The sequence below is a fragment of the Augochlora pura genome, chromosome 11 (assembly GCF_028453695.1).
Source record: "Augochlora pura isolate Apur16 chromosome 11, APUR_v2.2.1, whole genome shotgun sequence".
Lineage (NCBI taxonomy): Eukaryota > Metazoa > Arthropoda > Insecta > Hymenoptera > Halictidae > Augochlora > Augochlora pura.
This window is the reverse complement of record NC_135782.1, coordinates 1,406,829-1,432,405: the sequence shown is the minus strand read 5'-3', so window position 1 is coordinate 1,432,405 and position 25,577 is coordinate 1,406,829. Positions and strand designations below refer to the sequence as shown.

General features: G+C 41.0%; 2 protein-coding genes and 1 long non-coding RNA gene across 15 annotated transcripts; 1 reads left to right on the top strand and 2 right to left on the bottom strand.

The window, feature by feature from the left end:
* Positions 1-330: 330 nt before the first annotated feature.
* On the bottom strand, positions 331-10,465 carry LOC144477323 (uncharacterized). Of its 9 annotated transcripts, XR_013495176.1 has the most exons (11): positions 9,798-9,932; positions 9,352-9,695; positions 9,013-9,117; positions 8,892-8,938; positions 8,444-8,725; positions 7,840-8,071; positions 6,299-7,456; positions 5,839-5,984; positions 5,359-5,644; positions 4,877-5,018; positions 331-4,717 (listed from the first exon to the last, which is right to left on the bottom strand). It is a non-coding gene; the product is annotated as an uncharacterized LOC144477323 (long non-coding RNA). The 9 variants fall into 9 exon arrangements; XR_013495170.1 differs by adding an exon at positions 10,176-10,465 and having other exon boundaries at positions 8,444-9,117; positions 9,798-10,067; XR_013495168.1 differs by having other exon boundaries at positions 331-1,663; positions 1,739-4,717; positions 8,444-9,117.
* LOC144477320 (zinc transporter ZIP3) lies at positions 4,246-23,111 on the top strand. 5 transcript variants are annotated; one of them, XM_078194996.1, is made up of 8 exons: positions 4,246-4,349; positions 9,831-10,114; positions 10,623-10,790; positions 11,052-11,207; positions 11,292-11,453; positions 11,732-11,939; positions 12,225-12,351; positions 21,479-23,111. In XM_078194996.1, exons 2-8 carry the CDS (start codon positions 9,858-9,860, stop codon positions 21,736-21,738), a joined length of 1,338 nt encoding a protein of 445 aa, XP_078051122.1. In that variant the 5' UTR covers positions 4,246-4,349; positions 9,831-9,857; the 3' UTR covers positions 21,739-23,111. The 5 variants fall into 5 exon arrangements, with proteins under 5 accessions (XP_078051122.1, XP_078051123.1, XP_078051121.1 ...); XM_078194997.1 differs by lacking the exon at positions 4,246-4,349 and adding an exon at positions 7,992-8,077; XM_078194995.1 differs by lacking the exons at positions 4,246-4,349; positions 9,831-10,114; positions 10,623-10,790; ... (2 more) ...; positions 11,732-11,939; positions 12,225-12,351 and adding exons at positions 14,536-14,998; positions 16,166-16,701; positions 17,293-18,340.
* On the bottom strand, positions 22,951-25,563 carry LOC144477322 (uncharacterized). The gene is made up of 3 exons (XM_078194999.1): positions 25,229-25,563; positions 24,596-24,718; positions 22,951-24,502 (listed from the first exon to the last, which is right to left on the bottom strand). Exons 1-3 carry the CDS (start codon positions 25,387-25,389, stop codon positions 24,325-24,327), a joined length of 462 nt encoding a protein of 153 aa, XP_078051125.1. The 5' UTR covers positions 25,390-25,563; the 3' UTR covers positions 22,951-24,324.
* Positions 25,564-25,577: the final 14 nt, after the last annotated feature.

The following is a 25,577-nucleotide window of genomic DNA, read 5'->3' as shown; positions in this document are numbered from 1 at the left end:
AAATTTAATTACAAATTTTATGACTACGTAAAAATTTTACTATCATTTCTTCGAATGGAAACGTAACCATGGATCATTGCGTACTATAAATGTTTGCTTTACAACCGAAGAAATTTCTTCCGGTCCGCGTTCTCCGAGAAATAACTTTTCCCGCCAATTGTATCTCCCGGAAGAGAACAGACAAAAGACTGTTTCAGTAATAAAATTGTTCGAAGCTGATCCTTTGCGAGTTCCATTCTAGTTCGATGAACGTTAACATAACTTTCTCACAATACTGCACGAAGAATGGGAAGAAAAAACATCGAATCCCCTTCATCCTTGGCATTTAACAGAGCTTCCCATTCCTTGTTCAGTTTCTAATGCCATTTAACCGCACACTACTCACTTGCAAAATATTTTCTCATGGCATACTCCATTCTACCCTGACCCGGCGATTTATCTGAATCATTTTCTTATAGCACTCACCAATTATTCATGACCTCTCAAAGAACTTCATCGATTCACAACATTTCTGCATAAATAAATGAATGATAGGAAAAAGTCTCACAAGAAGGTAAATATCTTCTGTACGTGCATCGACCTGAGAGACACAACGAGTAATCGGAAGCGAAGGAAACTACTTCCTCCTTGATCTTATTGGCTCATTGTTGAAAGCAAGAAGAGTTACTGTCGAATATACAAACAATAATTATAGTATTTTTTTTTAATAACTCTTGCTCATTGTTTTTCTTCTTTTTTTTGACACTTGCACTCTACTTGGTGTGTAATGGAATAGTTGGAATATGAACACGCTTGTTAGAGGTCGTTTTTGTCATCTAAATTAAACAATAACCAGGTAAGATTTAAACGTTTTGAGATCTTACTTAACCTGGTAAGGTATGTGTGTTGGTCAGGCGTGTTAAAGGTCGAACGTGATACGCTTTCTCCGTCCTGCTTCCAGATTGCAATTTCTAACCGGCCCCGTAGGAGGAAGATCGAGTTTTACGACTCGCTTCCGTGAACGATGACCTGTACGAGGAAAACTCTTGGACAAGGTGCCTTGGGATGGTGAAATTCCGCGCTGCGCGTAATCGTTGCGTACCTGACGGCTCTCGTGATTCATTGCGCATCGCGTGGGCGCCCGGTATTTGAATAAATTGATTCCTCCCGCGCGAATGACTCGTTGACGATTTTCTGATTGTCCGTTCGCAATTCCGGCACTTGACAGCAAGATAAGTTTAATCCGCAACAATGGAAAATTTTTGCATTCTGATATACAGGGTGATCCATGTAAAATAGTCGAATGTTGCAGTTTTGTTATTTACGGAAAGAGGATTTCTTCTAGAGAAAAGTGTCACTTGGCACTTGGAAAAGGGTCACTCCAGTGTATCAAAGACACTTCATGGTCGTTTTCTAAAATTGCTTTTTGAATTAACGATTTAAAAGTCATTAACGTGATTTTAGGTGATTATAAGCAATAGACGGCCCTTCAAGGTAAAATATTATTAATAGGGTCTATAATTCTCTCCACTGAATTTGCTTACTTATTATGGAACACCTTGCACAGATAATGGTGTAATTGCTGATTGAATGCAGAATGTGCTGCGGGCTATGACTTCCACAGACATTACCCGCCGTTATTTTGACGTGAATGTATTGTTGCGCTTTACAGATGCAATGTCCTCTAAGAATACGGTCATCGTAATAGAATAATTATGAGTAATTCTCGTGAACGAATGACAGAACTGCGAAATCTAACCGGCGGATTGACGTTAAACGTTGCCAGATAATTGATGACCGGTGGTTACGATCCTTCCAAACGTTGGATTCCTTATACGATGGCGTCAGACAGTTATCTTTGACGATTTAGGAATCAGAGTAAAGGATAAAGTATCTCTTTACCAATCAGTTTTGCACTTCTTTCAGCCATCCGTTCCAACAGTAACCTTGGACATTTTCAGGGGCAGCTGATCTAGAGTGTGGATAGAAGAATTGTATATAGTTAAACTATAATTTTCTGAAAAAATTATACAGACGACTCATGCAAAACCAAGGGCCGATAACAAGTTACTGTTGGTATATATACAATATAGTTAACGATACGTGAAACACTTCCACGATGGATCAGCGATAAGATTGCGTTAACGTAAGCAACTCTTGCTAGCACAATTCGAGCTTTCTAAACATAATTGTCGCCGGCTGGTAGACAGCTCGCTCGATTTCCTCTCCTTTTTGTTCACGGTTTCTTCTGCGTCGCCGTCTCCCGCGTTCGCGCTGTGATATTGTATTTTGTTCGCGTCAGCGCCGGCTGACGGAAAAAGATAATGGGACGGCAGCGATGCGACGTATCTCTGGATCGCAATCGACAGATCTCGCCGCGCAAATGATTCATTCAGCGCAACGATAATCCGATTCATGCGTTCCACCGCTCTAACTGGTTTCAATGGAATTCCCGTTTTAACCTTTTGATCGCCGTGCATACGCTTGCCTCTGCCTTGTGCTTGCTCGAAATCAAGTTCGATTAACCCTGAAATGGCTACATAATGGTTACGATTTGCCTACATAGTCGTTCCTTCTCTCGAGACGGCAGAAAAGTATGTTTGAGAAACAACAAGATACGGAAATGATCTTCTAATCTTTTGTGCATCAATACGCCGCACCAAAGATTTCTCTAAAGTTGAAAGAAAATGTGTCTACACGCTTGGGGCTTTCCAGAAATTTGTCGAACAGGAAAAAACTTTATAGAAATTTAATTGTTGAATGTACATGCAAATAACGCAATTTAGAAGGATCTTGTAATATCTTTTTTTAACGTTTGCTTCCCATTGACGCTAGAGATTCTTCTCGGAACAACGAGCATTAAAAAACTCTGTTCCCACAGAATCTGTAGGTACTGTTTTCCTTGTTCGTTTTGTACCGGCGTCTAATTTCTGTGGCATCAATCATTTGTCAAAGATTTGACTAGAAGTTTCTGATTTATACAGAGGATCTGCTTGAAAATGGACATCTGTACTGAGGCTCTAAAAGTGTTTTCGTACAAAATTGTGTCACGAATTATCTCATAATCTCTAATAATAAATATTCAGTGTTTCCCGATCGTTAGGTAGATTAGTCACGACAATGATGTCCTTCGCTGGAATACTAAAAGAAGCTTGAATTTCAACACAGATAAAGATACTTGCAATAGATCATTCATATAGCATAATGGATTAACAATACTCGATGTCCATGGTTCAGTGGTTTCTCTCTGCGAGATTCGAGAACGCAAGCCGGACACTATATTGGAATCAAGCAAACTTGTCATGGTTCCGAGCACTTTGCGAGCAGCGCAATCACAATCATTTAGGTGCACTGTTAATTGCGCTTACAGGAGCATTGAATCGTAGCAGAGCATGCTCGAACCCATTGTAAAACTTCCACTTTCCTTTCTCAGAGTTATCTCGATGCAAAAGCCTTCGTGATTTAACAATTATCTGTCGCTGTTACCCAGAAGCCATTATTATATGTTTCCATTAAAATCGTTAATGCATTGCTATTTAGCAATCTTGATGAACGCTTGATGAATGTTAATTAACAGACTTGGTTCCATTGCTAGTCCGCAGTCTCCACTTTTATGGAAACACGTGATGTAATACCGATCCAAAGGAAGAGCAAATCGAAAACCGATAAAAGGCTGTTACAGCTGATCCAGCAGTCACCTTGGCGGATTGCATAATTAGGTGAACACGCGCGGAATAGAAACGATAAAAATACTGGAGATGCAACTTCAGCATAAAGTTATAGCATGTACAAAAAAAATGTGATTACCGCTGTGCATATGAATACGTCGTAAAATACGTAGCATGGAAGATTTTTCATTTAAATTTAAGAACTCTATTCATTGGAAGAAATAGCCCTAAGCACCCCTTGTAGACATCATCCACCTTGTGAAAGTAGGAGTGACAGACCACATGTTTTTTCCGGTGTTTACGATCTAGTAGATCATTCCCAAGACATCCATGTATGATCAGTCATATTACAACAGGATGAAACGGATACCGCGTGTCGACGACGCTATTTACGGGTACATCACGTCCGCACACGTGACCAGGGTGAATCGAACGATCGAGCAGACGGTCACCAAGGAATCCCCCAGCACGAGGAGAGCTGCATACGTACCATACGTTAGGGAATCCCGAGAAACAGGTACGAAAGTACCATCCACCGGCATATCGACACACCGGTTACTCTCTCTTGCTGCGGAGTCGTGCTCTTCATTCACGCATCCGACTCAGCGCGCTAAGGTTCGTCGCGACCGGTACTCTAGTCGCCTTCGGACGTCGTCGACGGTTCGCGTTCTGTGATCAACTTGTTCGGTTCCTTTTACACAAGTGAGAAGAGTTTTTTTCATTTCTTTTTTATTTCATTTCTCTCCCCCATTATACGATTATAGTCCAGCAGGTAATTGGTTGTTTGGGGCTGTTCGAACAGTGATGTGTGCGCAATGGATACCCTAAACAAGTTTTATCGACGATATTCATTTTTCGAAGTGTCCGGTTTGCATCAGCTTTTTGGGGGATTTTTTCAGATTTTTTAATTGGTGGGAAGGTGGAGACTGTTGGTTTTGCGGTGTTGTTGTTTGATGGAAGTAGTTGAATGTATTCATTAGTCTCATCTCGTACACGGTTGCAGCATTTTCATCATCCTCGGTTTCAAACGGTTTGTGTTCCAATAGGTTTTGATTGGTTTTGATAAAATGCTACAGAAGAACAGAACATTGTTAGTCATCGATTGTAGTGTCAGCTGAAAAATCGTTTATATTCAACGATCGTTCCATACGTTCCCATAACCGGTATAACTATTTCATTTTATCAACGCGCATCTTCGACCAACGCTACATCGATCATTGATTACTTACAACTGTTAGAAGTGTTTCGATTAATCAGTTATCTTGATTGCTGTTAAGTGTTTTTGCAATGAACAATTCGTTCATCAAGCGGATCAGCAAAAAGCTTAAATATAGTTTCTCTGAACTATGGACTGCGGATTACTTCATGCTACTGAAATTAATCTTTTGTTTATTGAAAATCAATCCTAATCACTTTAAAAATTTTATGAATTAAACTTGACAACATTACTGCAGGTTCGAGCGATAAGGGTTAATATCTGCAATATTATCTTACTGTTATCTTGTTACTTAAATTATATATTGTTTTTAAATACAATGTAGAATAGTTTTGAAACTTTATTAATCCCCTGTAAAATACAGGAATTACACTATATTACTAACCGACTAAAATTAATTTGTTTCTAAATCGCTGGAATCAAATTTTTAATTTCTCTCGAAGTAATAGTGCCAAATTTCATGGAAACCATTGAATTGTTAACAAATTTTTATACCGAAACAGAGTTCGCAAAGTAGTCCGTTATCGCATGCTTGGCCCACGGACCATCGTCGCGATGAAAGGGGTCCGCTGTGATGGGAATCCCAAGAGTGCAAATTACGGGAAAAACGCTGGAACTCGTTACTGTTCGAATCGATTTTTTGGACGATTATGCCGACCGAAACTGGTTTCGCGGACATGTTTGCGACCGGTAGTCACGACACCCACTTCAACAACTGATCACTGATTCTCCGACAGGACTCGTCAATGCGACTTCTGCCAGACTGTCTGTCACAATGGTACTGCAAAAGAAAGAATGCTTTGAATTTGTCGAAAAAGCAGACCTGAGAGAATACGGTCAACCGTTGTTCTCAAGAATCATTTGGTGGCCGATGGAACTACTGTTAGCGTCAGAAATATCTTGAACAGTGAATTTTAAATTCGACATAAAATTCTGTCACTTCTAGTGTTTCCTTATTAGTTACAGAAAACTCACTGGTATGCCATGATATTTTCCTTATTACCAGTAGCCAATAAATTGTAGGGTAGTGATTCAGAAATTGTCGTTTTCAGTTCTTAAAATCCATCTAAGAAATCAGTATTCATTCCAGTGGATAAATACAAGCTGTATCCGTGCTTCACCTAGAAAATTAATGGTCTTGTAACAGTCTGATAAGAAAAATAGTTTGTTTTTCTGCAAATACTGGAAGTCTTTGGCGCTTACGTTCGCACTGTAGAAACAAAGAAATCAAGAATCGATTAAAAGTTACAAAACTGTTTACTCTAGTTGCGTTACATGTATGCACAAGTGGAAAGTCTGGGATGGAACGTAAATACCGGTGAAGATACACGCAGCGACTGCGTTCGAGAAACGTTCGTTTGATCTCGCAACTCGATTACTGAATAACGAATTTTAGATATCGATATCGGTAAAAAATATTATGTTCGATGCCTACCCGAAGACGAAATTGCCCGATTTCGAACGGTACTAGTGCGCAGATTCTGTTGCTGGATCTTGTGCAATGAAAGCAGCATGGCGTGGGAACTCGGCTTGTATCAGTTAAATCATCATAATCGTATTTCCCCTATTAGAGACATAAAGGGATTAAAGCTTGCATCAACGTTTCTGAAAGCTTGAAGCTGCAGCAATCGTAATAAGTGCGGATCTTTTGCAAATCTGCGTCGATTCTTTTGTAAAAAGTAGGACGAAGGACGAGTAGAGGTCCGAGAATATTTATAAAGAAAAAAATGGACGATGCAGATTGGTTTCGACACAGTTCTCGGAGACGATGGTTTCGTTGAATTTTAGCTTTGTTCAGTAGCAGTGTTGAAACGATAATAATCGAACACTCGCCTCGGTCAACTATGTTGCCGTTTACCTTGGGGTAAACGCGCAAAAGTCGATCCTCCCCCCTTTTCTTCTTTCCTTTGCCGAAGGAGCATAGCGAGCATACTTTCACTGTATTCTGTACTCGGTACTGTGTAGTACCATTCGTTCTCGACGCCCCTTCAGTCTGTTCCCGTTTTTAACGAGTGTGTTCGAGTCGATCGGTTTCAGTCGAAGAACAGTGAAAACGCTGGAACGATGGCTGGTACCGTCTCGTCTCGACAAATTTACATTTCAATAGGGAATCGTGGCAACAATACGTTCTGACTCTCCTGTAATTAGCAACAGACGTGCCAGGACCTGCCAGTTGGCTCAGATGTCGGCACAATCTCCTTGAGAACAAACTTTGAAATTTCTTAATTTATCATCGGACGATTGAAATGTGTAACAAACTTCCTGTATACTATTTAACAGATTATGCTGTCGAATAGATATGGACGAAATATATTCTTGGAACTTTCCGATTGTAAGATCATGATCGATATATTTTTCATACATGTTTTCGTTATTTTCGGTAACCTCGTGATCTTTGAGCTTCCGCTTTCTTATCGCGTTGTATATTAACTGAGATGCTTGAAACAGTCAAATAACGAATTTTATCAGTTCAAGCTTCTATCATGATGGGAAGTAGGTCCAGTCGTTTAATTATCCAGTCTTTCTTAGTAATTATCAAACGGAGGACTGCACTCAAATGTTTCTTCGAAATAGTAGTATTTAAGTTTGATGCCTAAAATCAAAATTAAGGATCATTCATTAAAAAAATAATCTATCTAATAATTTTGTCTATGGCGGAACCGATAATAGCCATTACGAATTGTAATGCAGACATCATAAGCTTAATCAGGAATAATAATTTAGAAGTATCAGGTTCTATGAGATTATTAGATAATTAATAATGGTAACTGATACCGACATCAATTTCACAAGGGGTAAAGTAAACGAAAACTAAGAGATGGCTACGATCTAAATGGCCATCTTCTTGTTTTCAAAGTTGATTACTGCGCGATCCAAAGAGTTGAAATATTTTCCATTCTGAAATCGATCACATGCATCACGGCATCCCTCCACTAAGGAATTATTATTAGGTGATAACTGAAGGTGTTCACTCACTGGCTATTCCTCCCCGACGAGTAAAAACCTTATCGCAAGTTGGTGACTTCAACGATCATGAAACGGCGATACCGTGACTGCTCCCAGTCTATATATACGAATTGGACTCCCGGTAAAAAAATTAGACAATCGGTAGTGCGCCGACTACAGCGTTCGTAACTGATATCTGAAGTCTCTTCCCAGCTGGATAATATCAGACGAAGCGAACAGGTGTCGCGACCCATTCAAGTTTCTAGAGGTATTATCAACAATATAGTGGAACATTAGAGTGAAATTTCTAATACAATTAAACATTACATGAATACGTATCACACAAATTTTAAAACACTAAGATTACCGAATTTATACATTTTCATTACAGATACTTGAATATAACAAGTTCATGGTGAATCACGAAATTATGAAAAAAAAAATTGGAAGTGCCTACAAGGTTTAACCCACCCAGTACTGTTGATTCATAATTCGTAGAATTGAATGTTTCTCCATTGATTTGAATTCAAACACATGTAGGCGACAAAGTAGAAAGCGCGAAGGAAATTTGAATACCGTGAAGTTTTGAATTAGTATCGATATGCGGCATATGGTGCTATGTTCAAGAACTTACGAATTTTGTTGGCAACGATCTGAAGGGAGCCGTATGTCTGACCGATTATCGGATCCACGGACATTTGAAATTTTGAATTTCAGATATAGAACGGAGTCGCCTATAGTTTCATTCAAGTAGGTTGCAGTCGTTCGTAGCGTGGATTACACTTTATCTCGGTATTAAAGTGAGACTGAAGTTTTGTTGATTTTACATTATCGCGGTGGTAATTCAATAACTGTCTCTGTGAATCAGGCGTCTTGTTGCATCTGCACATTCCAACAAAGATATAAATCCGACAATCTTAAACGAAATCATATTAATTACAATTTTTTCTTCTCCTAATGGAAGTTTTTCTCGTGTTTCTTAGAATTGTACGCGTAGACGTTCCGATGGTAGTCGACCATTTTATCTATTCGTTTCGAGATATCTTGCGTTCAATAGATCTATTTCAGATTATGAAACGTACACGTTATTGATGCCTGATTCAATATCTCCGTACTTGATGTCGTTTCACTAAAATATTTCGGGCATTATTTCTAAAGCAACGGGAACTTGTTGGTTCGCTCGTGAAATTACTAAGCTTCAACCTTCGGTATCGATGGTTTTAAAACGGCATTTATTACTGCCGGTAAATAAATTTTGGCGTCCCTCATACCACTAGTGCCCACGTAAATTCTCGAATCACTGCGTTGCTGCAAGTTAAACAAATGTTTTACGATCTTCCGGGTTTACGATCGTGGAAGGACTTATACGACTATTGCTACGTTCACACCGGTTAATTTCACGGTGCTTCGTAAAAACATATAATGCAAACAATCAATCCTTCAACAGTCGATAAAATAAAGCCTCGAGGAGACCGATAAAGCGTGAATCAGATGTCGATCAGATAAAAGAGAATTCTTTGTTTCCGAGCGTGATGTACTTACCAAGGATCGTAATCGTAGTTTCAAAGTTTTAGTAATATATTTTACAGGTCCACGAGGCCAAATACGTGGAAAACCGATGGAAATGTGATTGTAGACTATGTTGCTCGTACAGGGATTACAGCACGATTTCTTATTAGACGTATCTTGTGCGTCACGATATTACCGACGTGTGAAACGATTGATAACGCTTTGTTCTTCGCAGTACTTTACGCCGACACCTACCTGTATTACTTCGATTCAACCTCTACTAGTTTAATAGAGAATTTTTAATCTTACGCGCGCCGCATGCGACATCTAGGATAACAACAAGCCTTTTTACTTAGTTCGAGAAACTTATTTTCGACCTGAAAAAACCATAAATAAATGAAAAATATCGTAGGTTTTTCTGAACGTTTATGAATTTGTTTACATAAGACCCAACAACAGCCTGCTTCCCAACTAATTACCTAAACATTTTTTTAAAAATTCGCCGGTTTCAGGAGAGCTCAACCGCCGAGAAAGGAACCATGTCACCTGCGGAGACTAATTGGTTCATGAGACGACTGATGTCTCAGGTGGATTCTTACCACGATGGTCACGACCACGATGACCACGACCACGATGACCACCACCACGATGACGATCACGATGACATATCTAGGGTACTGATCGCGAAAGGCGTCACTATGGCTATCTTGTGCATAGTCAGCACGTGTATGGGCATTCTGCCGATGCAACTAGCGAAGTGTTTGAAATGGAATACCGTTAGCGCCACGAATCCAAGGCACGTATCACTATTTCTGTTCCACTGCCACTTCTTATCTTTTCCCGACAAAATAGCTAACCTTTAAGCTTCCGATGTCAAACTTTACTCCAGAATAGATCCTAACACTGATCCTAATCGTCTAGGAAATTAGTACCAACCGGGTAACAGCGAGATGATTTCAAATTGTCCGTCTGGATGAACCGAAGATAAGTTCGGTGATAAGTAACCCGATGACCTAGCTGCACCGTTGAACAGTCAATCCACATCTTGTTGTTTCTCGCTAATCCCCCAATTAACCTCAACGTCGGAACAGGTGTGGACCCCCCTCTGACCGAACCGATAACCCAGTTGCATGTGGGTCGTTGAAAGTAAACACGTTGAGCGTGAAGTTTGCGCATCCGTTATCAGCGTGACGATCGCGATGTAACCGTTACAAAGACGACCCCCGTGACGCAATCCCGTATTACGAACGTAACCCGGGTCGATAAGCTAGAATTATACTGACCAATTGATTTTGTTACGGTAGATCGACCAGACTAGTGAGCCTGTTGCTCGGATTCGGCGGCGGCGTGCTTTTCTGCACCACGTTTCTTCACATGCTGCCGGAAGTAAAGGAAGGGATAGACGATCTTACGAGCCACGGAAAACTTCCAGCGCTCAGTTTTTCGTTGGCCGAGACTCTTACCTGTGCCGGGTAAGTGGTTCAGATACTTCGAATTTCCATTGAAACGATAACACGAGGAGTCGCGACGGGAACGTTAGATTCGAGTTGCCCGCCATTTTGGTTTTCTTGTTTTGGCGGTACTGAAACGTTCGATTCGAAGAAGCGCGGACAGGATCGAATGCTTGTTCGCCTTGAGATCTATTTACAAGTAATAAAGAATGTTAGATCATTTCAATTGCAAATGAACTAAAATGCGTCTCTTGATCGTTTGCAAATTTTCCATTTTTTCAGATTTTTTATTATGTATCTGGTGGAAGAGTCGGTGCACACGCATCTGAGAGCGAAACAAGCGGAAAGAGAGAAGAATTCGAATGTCAGCAGAAGTACGAACGAGTTGGTGGAGGATGGGCAAACACAGATGAACTGCGTCAACGGCCACTCTCACGTGTAAGAATGGTTATGGTTGTCGCCCGTGTCGGTTGTAAATTGTATGCAAATTACGGCGGGATAAAAGTATGTTCGTTATTGTAGCAACAGCCACGGCCATTCGCACCACTTGCCGGACATAATGGACGAGAAAGATGACTTCGTCGTCAGCTCCCTGCGAGGATTGTTAATAGTTCTCGGGTTATCCGTGCATGAATTATTCGAAGGACTCGCTATTGGATTGGAGAGTTCAGCCTCTTATGTCTGGTAGGTTATTAAACGACGATGGGAGCGCGTTTAACGACAGTGAACGCTGTTTACGGTTGAATCACAATGAGATGTTCATACATATTCGCACGGCCTTACGTAAACTAAAAATTGAACCGCTAATGCGTTTGTACTTTAGCTGCACTATACAAAAAATTGGTACTATGTTTCATTTCTAGCGCGTGTCACCGATGACCCATGCGACCTGTACATCGGGTCAAATTAGATCAATGAAACTTTGTAAGCGTGTAGACTACAGTATTCTACGTTGTTTGCAGGTACATGTTCGCCGCGGTGGCAGCCCACAAATTTGTGATTGCGTTCTGCATCGGCGTGGAGCTAATGGCGTCCCGGACCAGACAATACCTTTCGATCATCTACGTATGCACATTCGCGGTCGTTTCTCCTTTGGGAATCGGCATAGGAATGGGTTTGGTCGGTGGCGGAAGCGCCGCTGCTGGTGGCATACTTCCGGTCTTGCTGCAGGTATATTTCTTCACTGCCGCAACTCTTGTTCCGTTCGTCAATACATACAAACTAGTAGTTAATGAGCCAACTGCGGTTCATCAAATATTCCGGACAGGGTACTTGCAGTACAACGGTGTTCACAGATTATGAATGTAGATTTCGTTGCAAACTTCTTGTCCATAAAATAGTTCACACCGTAGTACGTTACTATGTGAATTAATTTATTTAATTATCCGAGGTAGTGGTCACAAATAGTATCGTAAATTCAGTTAGCAGGAAAATTAACATAATTTTCTGTTGCAGGGACTAGCTTCCGGGACGCTACTTTACGTCGTGTTCTTCGAGATCCTCCAAGAGCATAGAACCGGCATGAAACAGTATTTATCTATTATACTAGGATTTCTGGTAATGTTCGGACTGCAAATATTGAGTAAGTACATTGAACATATTCTACGTGATAAATACGAATGAATCAATAGAAATTATTATCGTCGATTTTCCCACACAATAAAAGAAAGACGACCTCTTTTTTCTTTAGTTAATCGAACAAAAGAGGATGTCAAAAATTATTAAATTATTTAACAAGTTTCCTTTGGTAGAGTTTAAAGAATTTGTATTGATTCATCCTTCGCGCTGATGAACGGTAAACAAGATTACCGAATTATGTAGCAAATAAGAGACGTTAAGACTGAAACAAAATCAAGCAACTTCGTGACAATAAATTTGCAATGAATTATACGCCGATAACACGGTAGAGCGCGAAGAACGCGATAATTTAAAATAATTTCAAGAGACGAACGCGACGAAATTATTGATACGCTCTGCGTGTATCAACCACAAGCGTGTCAATAGTCAGTTATCTGTAGACAAAGCACGCGATTTTAAACAAAGTCGAGGAGAAAGCTGACATCCAGGGCAACGGCCGCGATAGTATAATCCAAGAAAACGAGTGTATACAAGGAAAACTAGGGAACAAATGTTTCCCAGTCATCTTTTCTCATTCTGACGACGGAACATTAGTAGATCAACTATAAACAGTAATCAACAATTTCATCCATAGAAAAAAATGATCAGCAATTAATTTCACGACTCAGCATTTCATAATATTTTCACTTCGCTCTTTTTTTCTTAGTGCTTGCAATTATGATCATCACAAACAAAGTTGTCGGGAACGTGAACTTGCAATTTACTTTTCGAGTATCTCTACACCATTGCCAATGGTACAATATTCCAATTAAAGCCGTCATGGAATTACTTCGAGCAATAAAATAGAATACATTGGTGCGCATAAATCATAAATTATCTACCGTGTTTACTTGCGGCATGTATGTTATTGGAAAACTTCGTCAGAACCTTCTCGAGACACACAAATAAATTATTCTGCTCGAGTACTATAGTTCGGTTACCTAAAAACCGACAGGATCATGTGAGGCGCTCACTATTCCTGGTAGCGAAACTTTTTCTGCACGAATGAGTCGAGTCTGCGTGACCATTACCACAGAGCCTTTCACCGTGAAATCAGCCATATGTATTTATTCGTGTGCACGAATAATTCATGGTCGACTTGAGACATTTTAATGGGAATTGCAAATTCGGTCGAATTTCAACTAACGTTGTTTAATCAAATTATTTGAAGGTCAAGAAATGCTTTGGATAAACAAATATTTACAATTGCAAAGTATGCTCATACAGATTACTCTTGCCTCTTCTGTCCGAGCAAGGACATATATTATCCAGGAGGCATGGATCATAACAAGCTATCGCTTCCCTTAAATAAACAAATACTCAGCAGCGCTGCCCGCCCCCAATACAACACGAGATTGCGCACATTGTCATTCGCTGGAATTTACAATGGAACATTGACGTTCCATCGGTTCCCAGAAACACGTGTGCTGATCGATCAGCGAAATCGATGAAAAACAATCAACACCCGCTGAAAGTTCAGTGATACTGCTACGTAATATGTACTCGGGAGTTGCTGCTTCTTTTTGTCTACCGCTGTCATTATCTAGTTACATCGAAGCGCATGCAACGTCCGCTATTATAGAATGAAATTTTCTCTTTTCGCGTTATTATGCGTAATCGGTGATTGGTTGTTTGCGGATCGCTTGTCACCGGTTTAGCGAGCACACGGAAAGTAGGTCTCGCTAATGGAGTTGCAGCTATTTGATATTCTATTGAACGTTCATATGGGCCAAGGAGGTCTAAACTGACCACGGTTTATCTCTGAATGAGTACACTTTTTGATAATGTTACGGCGCAAACGGCAAGTTACAAAAGCTCTTGAATAGTTGAAAATACCCGATACAATTCATTTTAATATTTATAGAAAGAGAAATGTGTCACGTTCATGGTGAGTTTAGCGTTAGGAGTTAGAAAAGACCATTAGAAGTTATCGAAACCCAATGGAAAACTCTTCTGCAATTCAGTCAGATAACTGCAAGTGGGAACAGCCGGATCAGTTTCGAAACTGTTCGAATTTTTACGGAGCTAATAGGAAGTTTATGGGGCGTGCAGGCAATAATCATTATAACAGCATTCACGTCGGTTTACGTGAGCGCATACAATGAGAGTCGACGGCCAGGGGAAGGAGAGAACGAGTAGGTTGGTAGGGAAGCTATGTCATGGAAGGGGAAGACAGCAGGAAACGATTCGGCTTGAACTATGTAAGACGCGAGGGGATCGAGCCGAGTCCCCAACCAGCCCCGGAGTATCGGATTCACCGTCGCACCGCGTGGAACTACCGTTCCTCAGATCACATAGTTTGCGGAGCTTCTGTCGAGATCTTCCAGTTCCCTCGAAATAGAGAAACTGACCGAGTGCCGGGCGCGCGGGTAGTGCTATCGGTTCGCGTGCATCGTCGTTGCCGAGCATGCGTTCGAAACTATAATTGCTTCGAAACAGTCCGCAGTGTTCATTTCACTCTCGCGAAAAGTCCTCCGGTTCGTTCAACGAACGATCTTGCTGTGATACCACGAGGATCAATCTTGAAGAGATGACACGTGTCGTCTCTCAAGTATAGTTGCTTCGAGTATAGTTTATCGGCGAATATTGTTTTGACACTCTTTGTGAGAGCGGTGAGTGCAGTGCCTCGCGAAGACCAACGTCTGCGTGCTCGAGGCGCTTTTGTAATTAGTATAATTGCCCGCTGATGCAGGCTCGCCTCAGGCCTTTGTTTAGCAGTCCTTTGTGGGGATCGCAGGAATGACAGCAGGATAAACTTGATTTTTTGTTGGCCCATTTCGTAATTGTTGTTTTATCCTATTCGTGAACTTCTGTAGCGTCTCCTCTTAACAGCTTACTCGTCCTCAACATGTTCCAAGGAACATTACCTGCAAAAAGATTGAATTACCGGTTAATTCAAGCTACGATAATACCGCGTCATAATTCATAGTGTCCTATCACTGGAATGACTATTGTTCTTTCGGCTGGTACCCTCATTGTGGTGGGATTTCCCCGAAATTTATCCATTCGATTCTTTTCGGCGTCATCAAAAGAGAAACTTTGGAAAGTTGTCTTTTTCGATGAAATTCCGTCAGGATTTCTTTCAGAATATAGATCTCTGCCGATCTCCATTTCAGTCCACTTTCGCTCGCCATTGCAGGACAATTTTTTTCTAAAGACATCATTTTCCGGTTAGTCGCACACTCTTCGAGTAGCCGATAGTTCGTCGAAACAATCATTAGCATAATACTAGAGAGAGTGATCTCGTAGCCGCAAGGAATCGGTCTAAAATTAAACGTGTCCTTGACGAGGCTGAATCCACGTGGAATCTAAGCAGGATCTACATTGGATCCGGTAATACAATTACCGGTGTCGCCAATATCGCAAGATTAAATCTCTGTTCCGTCGACTGATTTTATCTTAATCGAGCACCGGAGTGTGTCGAGCTTCTTATTAGGCAGTTTAAAATCTGCCGCATTCGAATCTTCACGATCGCGGTGAAATCCCGAGCAATTTTATTCGCGGATTAAAGCCAGGAGCGCAAGAGCATTGCGGCGATGCATTCGTGTCGAGAGCGAGATCGCTTGTCCTGGATCCAAGCGAGCGGAACCACACACGTGTCGCAATATTCCACTTTTCCTTTTTGGAAAGTGTGAATGGAGCGTGGTCCGAAACGCTTCCGAGGAATTTTTCCTTCAGCGAATGAACGGGATCTTAATCTTCTTTGTTAGGGCCGTGCGGCGAGGATTTTGACCCTCTTCGATCTTTCCTGCGTACCTCGAAAGGATATTTATACCTAGACAGGTCAGATCGCGCACCTTCACCGGTCCCTTTCCCCGAGAATCATTCGTCGACGAGTCCTCGGTGCGTGTCAAGTGAAAAAGTAGCTGCATCGATCACCTGATCAAACGGGGAACGACAGGAACAAAGCATCGATGAAACCACGGAGCTAGATGGTCGCGATGACAATTGAGGAAGACGAGAGGAAGAAGGACGTAGTGAAGTGGTGAAATTCGTGAAGAGACGGACTTTGAAGGAACTAGTTTCTGGAAGAGGCTTTTTAGGTGGTATCTAGTTTAAAGGTAGAAAAAGTAGGAACAAAATGGAGGAAGCAAACCCGTCCACGATTCTGCTGGTAGCGAAGATTGGTGCTATGGTGGGCCTCGGATTCGGGTCTCTGATCCTCGGTATGCTACCGCTGATCGTTGGACGGTACAGGATGAATCATCGTCAAAAACGACACCGCGGTATTTCAAGCAATTCCAGCACTTGCACGTCCACGTCGGTCTCGAACGCGTTTGGTTCCAGCACCGCAACCACGTCCGCGGACTCGCAAGTACGTTCGCGACACTTCCATTAGTTTCCCTTATCGAGTCGAACGTTTCGTAAATAGATCCTCGACTGGTATAACAAGTGACGTGTACGAGAAAAAGTGAGTCATTACGTTAAACACCGGACTAACTTGTTTTCGAGTTACTTTCCTGGTTAACTTACTTAGTTTTAAAACACTGACCACTCGAGGTTCCATTTGAGTTTGCGAAACGCAATATCGTTTTTTCGAGAAAGTATTTGATCGAAGTTGCAGCGTCTTCAGAAAAGCTTCCTGCGTTAGATAGGTACACTGACGAATAGTAATCCTGCAATTCCATTAAAAGTAGAATCTGAAACATTTTACGCATCAATAGGGTTCCTGTTTATTAAATTGCCAAAAAATATAAAAATGTACTTAAGGCAGCCGCAAAAGTTGTCAAAAGTTTCTTCAACATCTACAGACAGCTGCAGACTCTAATAGCTCAGTTACTTCGGTCAGATGCTTTTTCCAGAAACGTTGTGAGATTCCTTAATGTCCTTGCGGTCAGGAGATCTTCCTTGATAGTTTTCCGAACAGCTCGTTCGCAAAAAATTGGTACATGTCCTGCTCCCCTAGGGTCTGTACACGTCCCTCCTGCTCTGTTTCGGCGGCGGTGTCTTGCTGTTCACAACCTTCTTGCACCTGGCGCCGGAAGTGCGCAGCAGCGTGGAGCGCCATCAATCGAACGATCAGCTGCCAACGTTGGGCACGTTGAGTCTGTCGGAGTTACTGTTCTGCGGCGGCTTTTTCTTGGTCTACTTCGTCGAAGAAGCTGTGCACGCGGCACTCACAGGAAAGCCCGAGTCCTCTGAGGCTCTGCTGTACCGAACTGTGTCGGTACGCAGATGCAACAACAACCAGTCGGGCGCATCGGCTGTGATGTACACAGGATCCACGACCACGGTGTCGACGACGACCAGGTCGACCTGGAAAGAGGACATCGAGGATACTGAGGACATTGACTCCAGTATAAGGTCCACCCACCATCTGGACGATCTCCAGGATAGCAAGCAGGACAAAACTTTACCTGCCATCTTCGTTTTGTCCTCGCCAACGGGACTCTCCTCCACCTCGGAACGGCAACATTCTGATCACAGACACTCCTCCTCTGTTGCCGACTTGAACAATTATCCCAGAGCCAAGCACCACGAGCATAAGCACGTGATGACCAAGAATACGTCGGTCCAGGGACTCTTGACTGTCCTGGCGTTATCGTTTCACGCCATTTTCGAGGGATTGGCGGTAGGCTTAGAGCCATCGTTAGCGTCGGTTGTTTATCTAGCCGCAGCTATTGCTACCCATAAATTGGTCATCGCCTTCTGCGTCGGCATGGAGTTGTACGTTGCCGGAGCGTCCACTAGAACCACATTGGGGTACCTCACGATATTCTCCATGGTAACCCCCATCGGAATAGCTGTGGGACTCGCGCTGGGCCATTTCAAGAACGACAGCGAGAATCTAGGGCCCACGCCCACGATTCTCCAAGGAATGGCTGCCGGAACGCTGCTGTACGTGGTTTTCTTCGAGGTTCTGGCACGCGAGAGAGCTAACGAGAAAAGTGGGCTCTTACAGTTGATGGCCATAATCGTCGGGTTCATGCTGATGTTGGGCCTACAAATCGCCAGTGAGTGTCTTCCGGCCGTAACGAATTTACCGATAAACTTTGCTCTCGCCAAGGCTTTGATAATCTCTCTCGTTACGTTCTTGTTGATTGCGAGATCTAATGGTCACCGAAGGCAGCTGACTTTCATGTATCGTTCTCTTGCTCTTAGAGTACAGGTCATCGGACGACTGCTCGAGAAAGTGGGATCTCATGATCCGGCCATAAAGCGTCCACACTTTCGCAGCTACTAAAATTATTATCTGAATAGTCCCAGTATAACTTTCTCAGAAAAACTGTAGGTCATTCCGCGAAATAATAACTGCTTGGAGATGTAGCATAGCCAACTGTGTAGGGAATTAGTTGTTTCGAACTTGTCACCGTTGACAAGAAGAATATCTAGCATTCGGTTCATAGTAACTCTTCCAAGCTGTCAGTCAACCGGCCCAATCACCCCGCCGTATCGGCAGCGATTAAAGAACATTTTGGCAGGTTTCTCGTCCCTCCTTCCCGCATCCATCCTCGGTGCAAACCTATCGCAGGTACGTCCTTGATGCAATCACCTCCCACGTGTTACTCGAGCTCGTGGAAACGTCTATCGATTTGACGAACAACCCAGTAACGACGTCCAAAAAGTCACGGCCACGAATGCCATGGCTCGGCGGAACTGATCCTCTGGCAAAACAAATCCGATATCTTTTCACGAGCCATAAACTCGTCGCAACAACTTGAAATCGTTTATCCAAACTATTTTCAATCTTCGTTTTTTTTTTTTGTAGCGACGGAAGCGCTGGTCTTTGCTATCGTTTATCGCTGAAAAAAGTATAGACTCGGTTAATCGCAGCGATAAGAGAAAGCATTTCGTAATCGAACTTCCATACTCAAGATGCGACACCGTTCGCTATAACGGGACAGAAATTGTATTGGTCATTGCGCAACTTGCATGCAGCGTTATTTTTCAGCCGGTTGGCTCTCCCGCGCGTCGCGTTCCTCCTTCGATACTCCCAATCTATCAAAGGGGGCCGAATCGCAGAGGCTATCTCGAAACTCGTCGCAACGTTTTCACCGTTAACAAACTGAGATTTCGATCTATCGAGATAAATGTGCTAATCCTCGCTGAATCGTGGAGCAACGCCGGAAGTACGAAACGGATTCGCGGAGTTTGGTCAGTGACCGTTCTTCACGCAATACGCCAACGTTCGCGCAGAACAACGGAGGTAGTTTGCGTGCTAGTTCCCTTTAAAGAGACTTTAACCCCGTCTACGCATCTGATTACGAGAATTTACAGATTGACTTCTCTATCCCCATCCTCTCTCGACGCGTACGCGCACGCACGCCGGCCGGTTTATCGTTTCCTTTATTTTCCTCCCTTTCCCTGTTACTCGACGAACAAACTCACAGGACATACGTGCGCGAGATAGCTCAATTGCAATTACGCTAACGACTACGATAGATCGTGCGCGTATAATTGAATATCGCGGCGAAAATTATTCGTATCGCGTCTGTGCGTTACAGCACACGCACAGGCCGGTAAGAATTATTCGGGTAGCGATTTCGTTTGCAGAAGAATTATTGCGGCTCGGATTGCTACAATCAAACTCGGATGTACCTATTAACCTATTAATTCGCGAAAAGTACGTGATATTATGACAGCTGTACGTTGGACACGACGGCCGGACGTTGCATGTCTCCGACCAATTTTGAATTTGAATCGCCTTCCAATTCGTGGAAAAAACTTATTGAATACAAGAAATCGTAAAACATCGATACCTGAAACAATTGGTAAAGTAATGAAACGTCGATGCTTAAAACAATAGATAAATAACAGGATTTGAAAATATCGATCACCTAGAATTCATCGCGAAAATTTGCGCACCATGAAACCGCGAAGCGGTCTCTGAAAAGACGATCGGCGACCTTGAAATATCCCCGGCATGTTGATGTATTGCCTCGGGTAACATAGAATTCTGAACAAAAGATCAATTTCGTTCGTTTAGCCAAGTATTCGTGACGACCGTAACTTATCACATGTCCAAGTACCATTACGATTGGATCTGAAGAGCACTCGCGTTGAATCGTCGTACCGTTCCGCGCCGTAAATTCGAGAAGGTTTCCCGCGGATTTCATCGGCGCAAATAAGCGTCTTCTGCGGTTGTCGTCTGAAATTGTCACGGTGCACGGGGTCTTTATCATGGCCGATTAAGTGCACAGTCATTGGTCGCCCGGAATGCGTTTCTTGCCCGGCTTAATAACAGCGAACGGATTGCTCGAGAGAGGTCTAGGCTCGGGAGAGACCTAGAAAGGAAGGCTTTCGTAATGACAGCCGGCTTTTGTGGTACCCGTCCGTTATACAATTTGATTTCATAGTGCGTCGCCGCTCGGAGGTGTACGTAAGTACACGTGAATCTAAACAGCATACTATTCGATTCAAGAAGAAACGAAACATAACAAACATGCTGGCCTATCTTACCATTCATGTGTATTGTTTACATTCTGTCAGCCAACTCAACTTCGATTGGTCCTGTAAAATCAGTTTCATATTTCTAAAGCCCGTAGACAGTAGTTTGAAGAAAGTAACTTGGACATTACTTACCTTACACGTTCTATTTTGGTCAACTAACACCGATTAGGTCACGAATCGATAATCAAAAGTATCGCAAAATATTTATTTCCTTATCGAATTGTTGTTACAAATACGTGTGTCTTATCGACTAAATTTTTCCTTCATTCTTAATCATTGACCTTATAAAAATAAGATAAAGATCGTGCCATTGAGCAAACGATAACGCTGTCTTCTAAAGCCCAGGAGCATTTATTTAAATATTGACGTTTCGAGTATCATCGGTCTTGAAAATAGTCTCTGTTTTATCGACGATGTAAACCGAAGATTCCAGCGAAAGAATGTTACACACAGATTCGCTTATCTTGTAGTTAATGCCGATCGTATCTTCTTAGTTGCCAAGCAACTGTAAATATCCAGAATATTGCTGGAGCATTCGTACAAACGAAATGTTTAAATTAATTAAGGTTAATTTAGAGGTTTAAACTAAACATGATCAAATGCTTTAGCTCGTTGATACATCCGGTGTCGACGACTGTCGGTGATCGCGTGTCAGAGTCGATTAATAGCGGATAATTCAAAACACACTTTTGTTTTTACAGCGGCACATTCCCACTCGCATTCTCATAACCACAGTCACTCGGGCGAGCATAACCAAAAGGATCACCACGAAGACAATCACGATCACGAGTCGGATTCCCACGAGCATTTGAAGAATAGTGAGAAAATACTTACTGGTACCATCGACCGAATGGCAGAGAATGTAACGGAAGCTGTAAGCAACTATCTGTCCTCGACGATGAAGAGCCCGATATCTGGTGTTCGCGCGAGAAACGAAACATCTCACGTGGATCGTAGCTAAAAAATTTGCCTGCCTAAATAGTGGCGCCAAATAGTTCCTCCGAGAGATAGATGTCACTCGATCGGTACTTACTTTTCGGGGATATCAATTGCGCCTACTTAGTGTACACCGACAATTTATCGGGAAAACTTGGCATGACAGGGTGAAAGGAAAGTCTCGATCGACGGATGAAAGACAGTATTATGAAAAACTTCCATTTTTAAAAGTGAGAGACATATTCGAGCGCGAAAATTGCGTCCGAGAAATTTCGGTTCCGAATGCTCGGCGAGACTCAAGTTGGAGTTCCGGTAAATTGGTCACGTGATTGATGGCGGTTGGATTTAATTGTCACTCGATCGCGGAGACATAAATTTATATTTTAATTGTAAATATTATACTACCATCCTAAAAAATTGCGACGAATTAAAATAGTTTGTTGGAAACAAAATTTAAAGCGTTGCGGCTCCAACTAAGTCTCGAATATTAGAAATATTGGAATGTCTCACACCGTTTAAAAATAATACTCGCGCTCGGCGTGTTGTTATTATGTGTCACGTTAATCTTAAGATACTGAAAAGACACCCCAAAGGACATTTGTGAGTTACGATAACAAAAAATGAACTATATATGAAAACATAGTGCGAGGAAAACAAATTGTCATTACTTTTAAGGACGGTATACAATGTGATACGATCCACGGCGACAACATGAAATCGCGTTACTTATTCTTCTTTTTTATGTAATATAGACTCTATGGTATAACCATGTTGATTACTATCTTTTATACTGTAATTAGGAACACGTATCTTAATTGTTTCTATGGATATTTAAAAACAAGCACATATAATATATGCATATTGCATGATAGTATAATAGAATGAAACGTATGGTTTACGATCATCGAGTATTGAATTCTTTCCTTCTGAGGAAGATCGTGTACACAACCGGATTGTAACAAATTTAAATATTTACAAATAGCATATATACGTGTGCTGCCGTTTTCTTTGTGAAATAATAGCTCGCGTGTCACCCGGAATGATAATACGTACGTTCTTATTGATGCGGAGACAATGGAGGCCAGGCGAAAACATGCAAAACAACATTCTACAAATGTTTTCAATTCCATTTGCATCATATTCGTCATATCGAATTCGTATACAAATCGCGCGTATACAAATCTAATACATACAAACATATTTTAAGAAACAAACACATTATTTTTTCAACCCAAAGAATCGATTTACAAAATATAAACTGTATTTTTCAACATAAGCGAATCATGATACAGCAACAACATGTACATATATATATACACACATATATATATACACACATATATATATACAAAATGTTAAAAAAAAAAAACAATATTAAATATCGCTAAATTAATTTCAGTTTCAAAATCAGCGAAGATATTGTTATTCTGTACCTCTCAATACATTTCTTATGTTAATAATAATCGAGAAATTCTTTAATGTTTAATTTATATTACGCATAGTTCATTATCACTTCTCATAATATCATTAAGAATCTAACTTTGAAGATTGCACAAATGTAAGTTACTGAATTGAGAACTATGTGTGTCACGAATGTGTTTATTATTACATCTTTATTATTTATTATCATCCGTTCACTCCTTATTGTCCGAGTGCTATTATCTATAGTATGTCTGGTTTGTATGTACATTTTATCCATAAGCAAGTAATGTAAAAATAAAAGCTACTAAATAAAATGAAAAACTTTAGTAACAAAAACATCAAAAATTTTTTTTTCGTTTCTCACTTACGGGCAAACAGATATATTTATCACTTCCAGTTTAACAATAGAGTTTATTATACATCTGGTACAATCTTATCCAATTTCAGTGCACTCCCGTGCATTTGTAAAATTGCAACACCGATTCCATTAAAATTAATTCTTACAAACAAAGTACGTTAATGCTCGAACAATAAATTAATTTCAGTTATTATATCCACACAGTGAGGATAACCATAATTTCCTTTTGTAACACAAAACCTTTGAATTTCTTTCCTACTAGTGGAACATTTATTAAGACTTCAGAAGAAGCTTGCACATTTCTAGTACTACTATTATTGCTAACTAATTATTTGTAGGAACATATTCTATGTTCCAAAAAAATACATTCAGATTACGAAGCCTCGTGAAATTAAGAACTCGGCTCACACGTTTTTCATATACATTCGTGGTAACATTAACATATAAAGTGAGGCGTATCTTCTGTTCCAAAAATCACTTTTTTCATTGTTTATGTTTCATGTAAAATAAAATAACACTGTTTCAACATTTATTTTACTTTGATCTCCGAGGATCTTTTAAGTCTTGTAAACAATTGACAGGGACAAGAACAAAAATACTTTATAAGTATGTTTAACATAACTGGGGGCCTATAGAAGTTGGCCATTTATATAGCAAAGACCATACAAAATGTACAAATTTGTAGACATTTAAAAATTCTGCACGATAATGGTTTTCTTTTTTTTTCCCAATTATTCTTGATACCGATCTACTACTGCATATATTATTGCAAATTTTAGTTTGAAGGCATTAAATACATATTGATGTTACGATTATAAAATATCTATTGATCTATTTCTTCTGTATTTGCTCATCAACGAAGCTCAGGTAACTGGAACCAACCTTAATGAACGCAAGACCAGAACCAATACCAGCTATTGTGCACAAGGCAGGATTAGGTGGTACAACGGATCTCAATACTGCCCATACTAGAACTGATCCAAAGCTCAGCATTACAGCACCGGCAGAACTATCAACAAAACAAGGTCAGTCAAAGATTTATTTAAAATTTGTTAGCTGCTTCATCGGATAGATTAAAATCTGATGTGTATAAAAAGCTTACCTGTATGCGATTCTTACACACTGGGGTGCACTTTTCATGTGTTCACGGGTATATATATAAGAGCCAATGCCAACAAGAACACTACCCAATAAAAAATTTGTGATGTCTTTCTTTGGGAATACTCTATAAATACACAGAAGTAACAACACACCAGGATAGACATTAAAAAATATAAATATAACATGAAATACACACATGAACTTTAAATTCCTCAATTTTGTTCGAACTATTTTCGAATACTTTAAAAAATTGCGAACCGAGGGAACATGGTTGACAAAAGATTAACTGACGTAATTAATAAATAATTATACAAATACCGTTGCAGCTTTTATCCCGTCCTTCCTCAGAAGCTACAACTACCGTTGCACGTGTATCTTATCAGGCTCAACATGAATTATTGGTTGTCATGAATCCTAATCTAGGTGACCAGTTACTCCATTTAACTTAATTGTTCTTAATCAATGAATCGAACAATAAAACAGGATTCAAATTTCTCGATTATTCAAGAAATTTATTGCCGTGTAGAGATGTTCACTGCGCGATATTACGTAACATTCCACGGCAAATAATACATTGGAGCGTAACGACGGAGGTTAATGTTTTCTAGGTACAACGAAATCCTGATTGTCTTACCTTACGACAAGACTCGGATTCATCACGTTGATCGACAACGCGGTGTACGAACCAACACCGAAAGCCGGAACATAGAATTTTGCGAGGCTACATTTTGTGATCGGCTTCAAGCCAAGTTTCTCCAAAATTGTGCCGGCGTTCGCGCTTCCTTCTGTAGCCATTATTCGTTCGTCTGTCTTCTCAGTACGTGTTCCCGTCAATGAACCTGGCTTTGGGGACGATATTCGTGCTAGAAGCTCGATGAATCAACTACAAATATCTGTGTGTATGTACAGGGATATTTACGCGAATCGCGAATCCCACTGATGATCTGACGGTGTCGAATGTTCAATAGGGACAAGGACAGAAA